The following is a 13,214-nucleotide window of genomic DNA, read 5'->3' on the forward strand; positions in this document are numbered from 1 at the left end:
TGCAGGCTCGTCCATTCTCGTGAGGATCATGTTGAAAATCAACCTTTTGGTTTCGTTACGTCGCAGTATGGGACATTATCTGAACGAGAACGGAGGTGCCACCTGCCCACATAATAATTGACACACAAATAAGTTGGCCTATATTTTATCTACACCTTAAAGGATGACTACTAGGCTTTTAAATAAAGTTAATAGGCTTTCGAGATAATTAAAGGCCTTTAAAGGTATTTAAAAGGCCCTTTAGTTTACTTTCGATGCATGGTTTACAACATCATATGGGCCAACATACTTATGTGTATCAACTATTTGTGGTGAAGGAGGATGCTTGCTCCAAAATCCATTATAGCCACTGCCTCACCTGTTCGCTACTCTCACCCAATCATTTTGGTGACTTTGAATAATACCATTATGACCTCTTTGTCCCTGAAGTTGCCAAGTTACTGTCTGATACTAACGCTCACAAGAGAACTGATGCCGGAACAAAGCCATTGTTTTGACTACTGTCAATAATTCCTGACTACAATGCAGTTATATGCATCAATGATGTTGGCTTCATCTCGTGTATTTAAGGCCAATGCTGGTCGTGATGGCACTACAACAGCATCGTTTCACATCCCACATCTCAGCTTGCTTCAACATTCGTGCTATCGTAAAAGCCTCTCTCAATATCGACCTACTTAACCTTTTGAGTATAGAGATAAAGCTAGCCCTTTTTGACCATCAAAATGTGTCAACTCGAGCACAAGGTTTATACGGTGTGTACACACGTCTACGAACATGCTGTTCCGTGTACGTTGACTTCGAGGACGCGGGCTCGGTGTGACAACCCGGAGGTGATTACTAGTGCAAAATTCGGTTTCTGCCGAGAGTGCCGTGATTTCTACGCGCCTCTTGTAACTGACAGCCCTTACATCATCTTGAGCTACTGGGCTTACAAGGCTGAGCGTGGCATTAATTATGCTGTTCATCCTTCGTATGTCCCTAGTGCTGAGCTTTTCTGGGTATCTTGTGACCCTGCTGAAGAGTACCGGAAGCGTGTTCACTCTCCCCGTAATGATCTTTCCACCCTGGCCAAGGTCCTTCCTCGCTACAGAGGAGAGACACGGGATGAGTATCTTGAGCGCCTTCAGTATATCCGCCACGCTACATTGGAGTGGGCTGGGCGAAGGCGCAGGGAGTGGATTGAGAGTGAGGAGGTTGTCTACCCGCCGGCTGAGAACTCGCCCTCAAGACCGGGTCTGAGTGAGTCGTCGAGGCAATCTTCTCAGAACTCCATCACTGATCGAGAAGCCCCACAGGTTCATGATGAGACTCTGGCTCGATTATGCGGAACCTGGACGGGCATCTCTTCGAAGAACAACATCGCTGAACCCGAGCGAGAGGTACGCTGGACACAACTGAGCGTTGAGTCAAATCAGGCGAGCGAGAACCTTTTTCCCGAGTCCGCTGGGTTTTCTCAGAACAATGATTTTGCTCAGTTTTCTCCTGGAATACAGCCCACTTCTCGGTTTTCATTCGACTAGGTGAACAAGTCTCGTTGTCTGTATTTCTTTCAAGGTGAGATAACAACAAGAAGTGGGTTTGGAGTGAGCTGAGCGTTGAGTTAAATCAGCCTACAAGATAGGACTAACTTGTCTTTCTCGTAATCACGATTCCGCTGAGCTTTCTCTTTGCACAAGCCTCTTCTCGTTGTTCATTTGACGAAGGCAGGTGAGCCGTATTTAGTCGTGTGGATCTCCCTAGGGTAAGGTATATCGGTAGGCACCAAGTGGTGTCTCGATTCTAATAATTGATATTCTACTTTTGTTTTTTTTTTCAATTGAGCCCTCCTCCCTCTTATTAGTTTTATGCAGTGAATCGTATATAGTTTTCTGAATCTTTTTTGTCTCTTTCCAGTGCTAAATCACTGTAAGGGTTAGGGTCCGTAGAGTGACGTATCTCGGTATGACTCTTATCAGTGTACCACTTGGCGATAAGGAATTGCCCCGCGCCACCATTCGTGAAGCTTTGAAATAATGATTTAAAAAGATTGTGTGGGAAAGCATACTATTACTTGGAGCGGGAGATAGAGCCAGGTTTCTCTCAGTCTAATTGTTCCCATAAAAAGACTGGTGTTTGATTGAGCTGCGATCCAAGTCCTCATTCCACGAAACCTCCAACCATCAACGCTCCCTATTATCGCCAGTCGCAAACGCCCCGAAACCAAGCGCGCAATGGCAAAACCACAGGACGAGCTCCTGCGGCGGCCACTTTACCTCTACGATCTCCCACCAGACGTTATTACCACTCTGTCCCTCAAGACCGATGCCGATGCGAGCGGTGGACTGGCAGTTCAAGACGATACCACAACAGCGACCCAAACTCCAAGCCCCGCGACGGCCGACAATGTGATCGGATCGCAAGCTTGTTCCCTTTGCAGTCTGTCGTTTGTCACAGTACAAGAGCAGAGAGAGCATCTCAAGACCGATCTACACCACTACAACCTCAAGCAAAAGCTCCATGGCCTCAGCCCAGTCTCCGAGGCCGAGTTCGAAAAGCTTGTCGATGAGCTCGACGAGAGCATTTCAGGTTCCGAAAGCGAAGATAGCGAAGACGAAGAGGAGGATATCGGGCGCAAGGAGACCACTCTTACCGCTCTGTTGAAGAAACAGGCCAATCTGGCGGACAAGCGCAAACCGAATGACGAAGGTGGCGACGTGGATACAAAACAGAAGAAAGGCACGGGCAAGGCACCATTACTTTGGTTCGAGTCCCCCAAGCTGCCAGAAAAGACATACTATGGAATCTACAGAGCCCTTTTCACCGCCGAGGAGCTGGAAAATGAGGATGTCATCGTGGAGGCGATCAAGAAGAGACAGCTTGCGCCCATCTCCATGCCCAAGCCTCCAAAAGATGCGCAGTCTGTGCCGGCGAGCTACAATGGGCAGCACATATTTATGTGTATGATCGGAGGTGGCCATTTCGCTGCTATGGTTGTTTCACTGGCACCGAAGAGGAGCAAACACGGCACTACAGGCCCCTTGAACAGAGAAGCTGTTGTCCTGGCGCACAAGACGTTCCATCGGTATACCACTCGTCGCAAGCAGGGTGGCTCTCAGTCGGCGAACGATAACGCAAAGGGAACGGCCCACTCCGCTGGTTCGTCCCTTCGTCGTTACAACGAGCAGGCCTTGGTTGAGGATGTTCGAAATCTCCTGAAAGACTGGAAGAACCTCATTGATACCTCGGACCTCCTGTTCATCCGCGCAACTGGCATGACGAACCGGAGAACCCTTTTCGGTCCATATGAAGGCCAAGTTCTTCGCGCCAACGACCCTCGGATCCGAGGCTTCCCCTTCAACACGAGAAGAGCAACCCAGAACGAACTCATGCGGTCGTTTATCGAGCTCACCAGACTAAAAGTCAAGGAGATTCAGCCAGAACCAGAAGCACCGACTGCTGAGCCATCCAAGATTACAAAGTCAAAAGAGTCAAAGCCAGCGGCGCCGAAACTATCAGAAGAGGAAGAGGCGGCCATCTTCCACACCACCCAGCTACAGTCCATCATCCGCCGGTCAAAACTCCCTGCCTTGTTGTCGTATTTGACCAACAACAAACTCGACGCCAACTTTGTCTTCCAACCAAAAGACACCCAACAAAACCATCACACTCCCACCCCTCTACATTTTGCCGCCTCGCAAAACTCGGCAGCGGTAATAGTAGGTCTCATTACCCGCGCCGGCGCTGATCCAACGATTCTCAACTCGGAAGGGAAAACTCCCTTCGATCTTGCCGGTGATCGCGCCACGCGGGATGCGTTTAGGGTAGCGAGGTCAGAGGCAGGCGAGAAAAAGTGGGATTGGGAGGCTGCGCATGTTCCTGCTGCTCTGAAAAGGGAAGACGCAGATAAGCGAGCGGAGAGGGAGAAGAAGGAGGAGGAGCAGAGGAGGAAGGCAGAGGAGGAGAGGCTGAAGAAGGAAGGGCCGGTGGTGAAGGAGGGTAAGCCCAGGAAGGGGGGCGTGTTGGGAGGGGCTCCGCTGAATCAAAGGGAGGAGGAGACGAGGGGGTTGACGGCTGAGCAGAGGATGAAGTTGGATAGGGAGAGGAGGGCGAGGGCGGCGGAGGAGAGGATTAGGAGGTTGCAGGGGGGTGCGTGAGTGAGTGTGCGGTGGATGAGGTGATATGAATAATAGACCAAGATCTGGAGCTTCTTTGATGACATTTTGATGTTGACTCGGTGGTGATTGTTGCCCTATTTTTGGTTGTTTAAGCAATGGGATTCTTAGTCTATATCCAGTCATCGATTTCATCCAAGGGTTGCATAGGCAGTATGTGAAAGAGATTGTCCACAGCACTGAGAAACTTAACGAGATGTGCCTGGAAGCCATGACATATACCACCACCGTCGACTTTTTACGGAGGATGCGGCAGATAAACAGCCGATGTGGTATCCCTGTATGAAATGCGTAAGATATGCCATGATTAGACAACAAATAGCAACATTTTATTTATTATGACTTCTCGCCGACGACTTTCCCGTCAGGTGCTTTCTTACAATACATGTACCTCACTAACGTTCGAGAAGAACTGATAGTTACTGTTGGACAGAGAGCAAATAGGTGCCATGCCGTTTGCCGTATTCATCTTCTGGAGGACTAAAATAATGAAATCCATTACTTGTTGTCGCTCGACATGAGTCTATTGGGGTTTGTTTATCAGGCCTTCGAACGGTGACATACCACCAGAATAATCAACCATCATCACAATACGGAACAGAAAAGAAAGATGGAGAAGCCAGCAAAACGAATTTCCCATACCGGGAATTGAACCCGGGGCTCCAGGGTGGTTCAGATTCCTCTTGACTGTTGGCAGTAGGTAGGTGAAAGCCTGATATGCTGACCACTACACCATATGGGAGTTTATTGCTTGTTGAGGGGAGGTGTGGAAGGAATGGCTATAAGCTGGAAGGAGGGGAAGGAGAGAAGGAGTTGCGGCTGGCAGACGAGGAAGCAAGGGGTGGATTGGATGCTGGGGAAGGAACTAGGGCGGTGGGAAGGAGAAAGGGTTGGTTGGTGAGGAAGGTAAGGAGGGAATATGTGTGAAGGGAAAGAAACGTATGATGAGAAGCTTCAAGCTACGCCGGTCTGTTCAGAATCTCGTCTGTAGCTGATGAGCAGATTTGACTGTGTCATTATTTCTCCACTTGTAGTTCTGATGAATGGCTAGGGAGATACTACGGTGGCAGGCACAGACATGCTTGTCTTTATGAAGTTTTACATGACGTTGAACACACCAGTTCTTACCTAGTAGCCACTAATGCAGCTTGCAAACTGATAGCTTCATCAGATAAGCGGCCTCAAATCAACCAACTTCACGTCGACAAAAGTACCGCTCGACCATAAGCAGGCCCGAATAAAGTTTCCGGAGCGCAGTTATCAAACTTGACCGAATGAGAGGGACATGCTTTAAGGTTGTGTAGGTGGTCCCAATGCCTACAGATCTACAAGGTCTACAAGGCCGGCGGGATTTCAATGCTAACCCCCCACTGAATAGAGCTAAACTATTCTATCTGATGGGTGTGGGTGTGGCGTCTTCCTAATTGTCCTCGTACATACGCCGGAAGACAATCCGGCCGTGTCGACAGGACACGGTACCTCGAACACTTGGCTGAAGGCCGAGACTCGCTTGTATGGATAGTAAAGCTTACAGCATGTTTATGATGGCCAGTTTACCTGATACCAAAGCTGGTTCTTTTGCCTAGCAGTGGCCGGCGGTCACTCTATCAGACCAGCCGAGGTAATACAAACGCCGGTATAATATCACCTCAAACAGACGGAAACGGGCCGGCGTTCAAGCAGACGGGCAGGCAGCTGTCGTTGGACGTTATGTATACAAATTAAGTAGTTAAGAACGAGGCCAGTCGTCCGGGCCGGAAGGAAGACCCGGAACGGGACCTGAAAGGCGGTGATATGCGGCCATCTGGTGTGTGCCGCATTTTTGTGCCCCCATCCAACGTTTGACAGCCGGTGGAGGGAGGATAAAAGCGGCCGATTCGTCTCTTTTTAGGCAGTCCAGATGGTCGGGTTGGCTACGCCGTGCCGTGCCGTCCGTCTTTTGAAGAGGTGCATTGAGCTTTGGATGAGTGATAAAAACATGGTCGAGGACCAGAGGTCTGGTGTAACGAGGTGGGCACGACTGGTTAGGAAGGGGGTAAAGATCTGATCTTTGTTTACTTACAATTTGATCGACCTGGGCAGCGGGCCGGCGCATCAGGATGAATATCCTGCCATGGGTATGACAGATGCAAAGTAGGATTGTAAAGGATCTTGGTGTAGCGTATTCGCCGTTCGTGTGGTGTTGCTTTGTTTCATCCAGACCGCTGGGTTCTTGTTCAGAGCTTTGACTTGGTGTTATCGAGCCGGGCTGAGCTGGGAGGGATCGTGATTTTCCCAACCCAAGAGACGATGACACAAGAAATGCCGAAGTCGCAGCCACGAAGTAGGATCCCCATATCCGTATGGCTGGAATCGCCGCCTCGGTCTCATCAGACATCGGTGTTACCGGGTCTCCAAGACGCTTGAAGACTCCATACACCATGAACTTGTCCAGCGCACGATAACTTTGCGCTTTGAACCAGCTGTTGGTGGCTCGGGCCTTGGGTAATCTCAACATGACTTGGGTGATGGACCACAACTGAATGGTCTCTTTCTCGCAGGCGAAGCTATCTGCACATTCTTGCGGTGGCCAGAGCTTTGGTTCATGTGTGTTCCAGCGTTGGATACGAATGTGATGGCTTCAACTCGAAACAAGACTGAGGAACCCCTGAGCAGAACACAACAAGGGGTTGTGCTTGGCATAACTCTCCACTGTTGCACCACCTGTCTGAACTTGGAAAGAAACGCCTGGCGATGGTTGCTCTTGGCAGTGCGTGCTCCAAGCGAGTTGTGGGGTTTACACCCTGTCCCTGTCGCGATGTCTCGGTCGTCCACCAGTTCTCGTCAAAGTGCCCGGACACCGAGCTATCAGCGTACCATTTGTCATTAGCAAGAAGTTATTCACAATTACTGCGTATGCGAGAAGAATGTCTGTGATGAGCGTTTTTGAGAGTTGTGTTGACACTGAAGGCGGCGTTTCGGGCGGCTCCTAGACGCCTTCAAGGGCTGGGTGGGCGGTTGTCAGAAACGGAGGCTGCCGATCAACCCGATCTGACGGGGCGATTCGCTGGCGGCAGCGCCTCGTGGACCCAGGAACCGCGAATTTGGCGAGCGTCAACCGGGATTTTCTGGCTGGATCGCTCCTATTTTGGGACTACACTAAAACGGCACCAGCGCTTGATATGAACGGCAAGCTATGTTCGTTTTTCGATGATGCCAGTTGAACCCGTGACAGCTGTGTTGAAATTGCAGACTCCATCTCGTCGTCAAAGCGGCCGATACTAGAGGAATTGGCCGTCCAGCAGATATTGGAGATCGGCAGCTCGATGAGTCCGTGGATACCGTTGCAATGTGATCCAGTTTTCCCTATTTCGTTGAAGGTCGTGACTGTGAAAAGCGCACAGGACGCTCCGTGGTCAGCCGTCAGTGTAGCAGTGCATATGATCGTTTGGCCTCTGCGAAATTGAGTTCACGATGCTTCTGGACATCAGTGACATCGTGGAAAGGGAACAATGTTTTAGTGGAGACGTCGGTCCGAGAAAAGCGGCTCATGTTGATTGGTCAGATATCCCCGACCCAGACTCTGATGGGCTGGTCAGACCTGAAACATGAAACTGCTGGCGCCAGTCCAGGGACAACTGACAGCGGGTGCGGTGAAACGCGGCACTTCGATTCTGCGGACACCCGTTTGATTACGGAGTACTAGGTAGCGATTCTTTGTGTTGACTGCACTCACAGACACAGAAATAATACCAGCTCAGCTGACCTCAATTAACGAGTGTATTTTTGAAGTTATTCTGAGCATTGACAATATCTCTTAGCAGCGGAGATGAGGCGACGACTCGGTTGCGAGCCCCCTTTTCCATCAATCGATAAACTCGGTCGATACTCCCGGCGTGGACAGATCGGAGGTCCGGTTGTTGGAATGACGAACAGGGTTGACTCTTGAACAAGCAAGTCGGGCCGTGATTGAGCATCGTTTTGGGAAACGCTTCATTGTGGGGAATAACGAACCACAGCCGTTTTGGGCGGGGGTGGAGTTTTGATGATCGGTTCCTGGTAGCCAACGATCCCAGAGCCGAACGCTGGGGAAATCCAGGAACATCGCTGAAGCAGAGAGGGCTGCCAGAAGTCGAACAATGAAAGAAGGATCAATTGGAAGTCAGCAGCTGCAGCCCAAAATGCATCGTGCGGGAATGGCTTCGTACCTGCAGTAGCGTCACCGTTCGAATGTGGCTGAGCAGCCTGAAGCAGACAGCCACCTGTTTCAAGCTTTTGGGCAAGTCCCCATTTTGCCTGCACCATCAAGGTGCCATCCGCGCGCTCATCACTGCCTTCTTTTGCCGGAATCCCTCTGTGTACGGTGAAGGCACAGGACGTAAAGGGGTGCGTGCTCGTGCTCAACATTCAATATCATCACAGAAAATGGATCCTATCTCGTGTCCGGCAGCATGGCTTTGCTTACCCAGCAACGAGAATAGGGTTACCGACATGAAGAATTCCCGGATTGTAGCACAGTGAGCTGTGACAGAGAGGCAACAGTGAAATGCTCATCGCATTCGCCCTTTTTGCCGCAGGCAGGCCTCTTGCCGCTCACGCAGAGCCATTTATAATTGCAGTGCCTGAACTGACCCTTTTACAGGACAGCAGTGAGAGAGTAAGACATTCCCTTTCCGTTCAGACGTCGAGATGTGTAACCGATTGGGCCACATCGATGGGCAGCTTTCAAAGCCTTCAGCCAACCCCTTGACCAGATCTCTAGCGCACCCCTGTCGCTTACCAGCACCCCCTGCCTGCCGCCCCTGGAGCCGCGCGCCACCAAGAGACAGCAGCGCAACATCGGCCGGGCATTTTCAATGTGGAGACGACTGTTTTCGTGAACTTTGGCCCTGACCTCACCCCTCGCCAAACGTCACATCGCCAAAGGAGCAAAGGGTCCTAGCGCCCACGAAGCCCTCACTGGCTGCCATGTTGGGCCGTTCTGCCCGTTCCCAACGACACAGGGTGTGAACGCAGTTGCTAGGGGATGCTGGTCTGGCTGGCCCACGGCCTTGTCTGGGCCAGACTCTCCACCATGAAGTGACATGAGTTCTCCTTTGCATGGGGGTCATGGACCCGATGTTATGCCCTCATGTTGGTATAAACAGAGTCCTGCCCTCGCCTCCGTTCCCGCTCTTCTCTTTCTCGGTCAGTAGTGTTCAAACGTTTTGTGGTGTGGCATTTCCTTTACCTTACTCTAACGAACAACCGACGGCAAAGTCATTCGCTTCTTTGCCTCAAGCTTCTTTTCTTTTCCAACCATTATTGGATTTCCTTGTCGACACAATCGTTCAGACGACATCAACATTTTAAGCCAGCATTGTATCTGAAGGCGCAAGGTTCGCCCGATATTCTACCGGCATTCATTCAGCCCACCGCCATAAACTATACCCGGTCTATCGTTCTACTGTCTATATTGACACGCAGCTCGTCACCATGAAGAGCTATATCCCCCTTATCGCCCTCGCGGCCGGCGTAGAGGCCACTGTAAGTTGAAAGATCGTCATCTCTTCCACACCTTGCTCAGTCGCTTACACCTCCAACAGTTCAAGAAGGCTCCTGCTTTCACCTGCCCCGAGAACATCGACAACAAGTGTACCCCCAAGCAGCAATCCGGCTTCGACTGGGCTGATCTCATTCCTGGTCCGTTCGCCAACTACGGAGACTTCACCTTCAAGGGTTTCGAGTGCGGCAGTGACGGAAACAAGGGTCGTTTCGACTCTCGCCCCGGCAGCGGCAAGTTCATTGGTGGTACTTGCCACCCTGAGAAGAACAAGTCTCCATCTTTCGGCTGCGGTCCCGTTGTAGACAAGTTCTCCCTCGGCACCATTGTTGTCCAGCCCGAGTTCGACTGCGATCTCGAGTTCCACTATGACATGCCCAACGGCTCTGTCTGCAAGACTCGCCACGCTTGCAAGAAGTCCGGTACCACCATCAAGAACAAGCAGTGCGGTGGTGCCAAGAATGTCACCATCATCTTCCCTCCTCAGAACAAGCCCAAGAAGAGCTGCGCCATCAAGGTCCCCACTGTCTCTTTCGACTGCAACACTGCCTCCAGCACCAAGCCTGTGACCACCAAGCCCGCGACTACCAAGCCTGCCACCACCACTGCCGTTGTCACCACTCCTGCCGATGTGACCAGCACCGCCCCTGTTGAGACCTCGCCCGCTGAGACCGAGACTTCTACTGCTATTGTTCCCGGCGAGACTTCCACTGCTGTCCTTCCCGAGACCACTGCCCCTGCTGAGGAGACTTCCACTGTCCCTGCCGAGGAGTCTACGGCTACCGTCCCCGCCGAGGAGACCTCCACTGTCCCTGCTGAGGAGTCCACCGCCACCGTTCCCGCTGAGGAGACTGCTACGGTCCCTGCTGAGGAGACCACCACTGCTCCTGCTGAGGAGACCGCTACTGTTCCCGCTGAGGAGACCGCTACTGTTCCCGCTGAGGAGACCACCACTGCCCCCGCCGAGGAGACGGCCACCGAGCCTGCTGGTGAGACTACTACTGAGGTTGCTGGCGAGACCACCAGCACTGAGCCTGCCGCCATCACCACTCCCATCACCACCGTGATCACCACCGAGTTCGAGACCATCTCCACCATCTTCACCACTCAGACCGAGACCATCACCCAGTGCGAGCCTACCGTCCCTGACTGCCCGGCCAACTCCATCAAGACCACAATCGTGACCGTTCCCGTCTCCACCACCATCTGCCCCGTCACCGAGACTCTCACTACTGTCATCGAGACCCCTATTGTTGAGGAGACCTCTGCCCCCGCCCCTGTCGAGACTTCTCCTGCCGCTGGCGAGACCACCCCTGCTGCTGGCGAGACCACTGTCCCTGCTCCTGGTGTTACCGAGACCCCCGCCACCACCGTCATTGACATCCCCACCACTGGCATTGTCACCTCTGTCAAGCCCGTCGAGACTCTCCCTTGCCCTGAGGTTGTCCCCTCGTGCTTGAACACCTTCCTCTTCCAGGTCGGCTGCTCTGACAACACTGATGCGGGGTGCTACTGCCCCGATGCCCTCTTCGTCAAGAACGTCTACGACTGCTTGTACGCCCACGGTGGTTCCGATCAGATCATCTCCGAGGCCGTCATCTTCTTCCAGGGTCTCTGCGCTCCTTGGGCTGGTGGCAACCCCGCCGTAGTCACGGCTCCTACTGTCACCACCTACCTCACCATCACCGCCACTCCCACTGTTGCTCCCATCTACACCACCATCACCATCGACACCACCACTGTTGTTCCCTGCACTGATGATGCCGGTGTTGAGATCCCCGGTAGCAGCACCACCGTTGTCATTGCCACCACTGTCCCCGTTCCCGAGATCGGCTTCACCACTGGCACTGCCGGCGTTGTTGATGTTGTTCCCATCACCGCTGCTCCCATCGTCGACGGCGGTCTCCCCGGTGTTCCTGGCAACAACGGTGGCGGTGCCATCATCACTGCCAACGGCACCACCATCTCGGTCCCCACCGGCACTGAAGGCCTCGTCCGCCCCACCCAGAGCGTCGTCCTCGCCGGTGGTGAGCGTGTTGCCGCCAGCTTCGGCCTTGCTGCCGTCGTCGCGGCTTTCGCCGCCTTTGCCCTCTAAATCTTTTGATTTGAGCGGCTACAAAACGTGTACACTACAAACCCCATTTCCTTATTTTTATCAAAAGTGTCTTTTTCGGCGCCCTGGTGGGTTCAGCCTTGATATCCAATTCGTACGATCCTTCACGAACACATAGCATTACTGCATTGCATTATTTGGCGGCTATTTTGGGGGCGGGATTTTTTTTATTTATTTTTTGGCTTTATCGCAAATACCCCCCATAATCTCGTCACCCCCTTGAGTTTTCTTTTTGAAAGTTTACATGATCGGAACAATTGATGGGCTAAAGAAGGATATGCATCTTGGGCAAAGAGAAGGTGATGAGAAGATTCATGGGAAGGGTTCACTTATTATACATGGGACAGCTGGGAAGATATACACGGCAAAACGTATACTGTACATAATAGTTAATACCCCCAAATGGAAAGACCACAATGTTCCGATCAAATACTGTTCAAACTTTGTGAGTTTTGGTGGACACGTGATGCATTATACAATTTTCGGTCAGATCGAACATACCAAACCACTTCCAATCCCGTGAATGTTGATACTGACGTATTATTCACCGTGAAGAGTATCGCAATATCCTAACTTCTTGATACCTAGGTAAATGATTGCCATGAAAGCTAGCACCTATTCGTTCATTCCTCATATCAACCTCAACCCTTTCCTAGAAAACCCACACAAAACCTCCAAGTCTGTTCAAACAGTTTGTTTAGTCTTGGACGGCCCATGTCCCACCTGCGGATATCTCTAATCACCGGTGAGACTTGCCCGTCAATCGTCGAGATATGTCCTCCTATTATCGGGGCAGGTCCGCCGACCATCCACAGAGAATTGCACCCCCTTCCATCCAGCAATCACCCCCCTTGTGCACACCGTACCTATCAAACAACTGCAGGGCACCCAAACACTCTACCCAATGGCATATTTCCTCAAACTGAGAATCAATCGCATCCTCGCCCTCTAAGAGCTCTAGCCACCTCATGAACCGGGGCCCGTCACGGAAATTGCAGCTCTCTCTATCGGGATGAGGGGCTTCCACACGGAGCGAGCGGGCGCGCGAATCCACCTCCCAATCCAGTCCACAACCAACAGTACCTTAGGTATCTCACCCAAACTTTTGACTATATGATCCAACTCGGGCTTGCTTTGGTGTTGGTTGATTGTTGGGGGAGGGGGCCAATGGGTGGTCATTGGTGAGGGTTATTGATATTTACTGGGGGAGTGGCGTCGAAACAAGTCATTGACAGAGGAAGATTTTTGGGACAGGTTTACTTGTGTCGTATGGATGTTTCGGGATATAGTTCGTTGGCTTTACCATACTAAATCGTTCGATTCTTCTTATTGAGAAAAGAGCTGTCGGACCAAGTGGTTATAAGCTCTTGAATACTCCGTGGGCTGTATCACTTTGCCAGATATCGTTATGCTGGAAAGACTTCAG

The 13,214-nt window shown here is 51.6% G+C and overlaps 4 protein-coding genes and 1 non-coding gene across 5 annotated transcripts; 4 read left to right on the forward strand and 1 right to left on the reverse strand.

Annotated features, from left to right (window-relative positions):
• Nucleotides 1-725: 725 nt before the first annotated feature.
• On the forward strand, nt 726-1,523 carry QC764_117465 (uncharacterized protein; the record flags this gene model as incomplete). The annotated part of the gene is made up of 1 exon (XM_062943009.1): nt 726-1,523. The coding sequence occupies one exon, from the start codon at nt 726-728 to the stop codon at nt 1,521-1,523; it is 798 nt and encodes a 265-aa protein (XP_062806061.1).
• A 690-nt stretch (nt 1,524-2,213) lies between these two features.
• Nucleotides 2,214-4,136, forward strand: QC764_117470 (uncharacterized protein; the record flags this gene model as incomplete). The annotated part of the gene is made up of 1 exon (XM_062943010.1): nt 2,214-4,136. One exon carries the CDS (start codon nt 2,214-2,216, stop codon nt 4,134-4,136), a length of 1,923 nt encoding a protein of 640 aa, XP_062806062.1.
• Nucleotides 4,137-4,787: 651 nt separating this feature from the next.
• On the forward strand, nt 4,788-4,896 carry QC764_0020750. The gene has a single exon. It is a non-coding gene; the product is annotated as a tRNA-Glu (tRNA).
• Nucleotides 4,897-6,041: 1,145 nt separating this feature from the next.
• On the reverse strand, nt 6,042-8,270 carry QC764_117475 (uncharacterized protein; the record flags this gene model as incomplete). The annotated part of the gene is given in 2 exon segments (XM_062943011.1): nt 6,042-6,197; nt 6,217-8,270. The coding sequence occupies 2 exon segments, from the start codon at nt 6,649-6,651 to the stop codon at nt 6,042-6,044; spliced, it is 591 nt and encodes a 196-aa protein (XP_062806063.1). The 5' UTR covers nt 6,652-8,270.
• Nucleotides 8,271-8,544: 274 nt separating this feature from the next.
• Nucleotides 8,545-11,770, forward strand: QC764_117480 (uncharacterized protein; the record flags this gene model as incomplete). The annotated part of the gene is made up of 4 exons (XM_062943012.1): nt 8,545-8,650; nt 8,776-9,659; nt 9,719-10,003; nt 11,153-11,770. The coding sequence occupies exons 2-4, from the start codon at nt 9,609-9,611 to the stop codon at nt 11,768-11,770; spliced, it is 954 nt and encodes a 317-aa protein (XP_062806064.1). The 5' UTR covers nt 8,545-8,650; nt 8,776-9,608.
• Between the last annotated feature and the right edge of the window lie 1,444 nt (nt 11,771-13,214).

The sequence above is a fragment of the Podospora pseudoanserina genome, chromosome 1 (assembly GCF_035222485.1).
Source record: "Podospora pseudoanserina strain CBS 124.78 chromosome 1, whole genome shotgun sequence".
NCBI lineage: Eukaryota > Fungi > Ascomycota > Sordariomycetes > Sordariales > Podosporaceae > Podospora > Podospora pseudoanserina.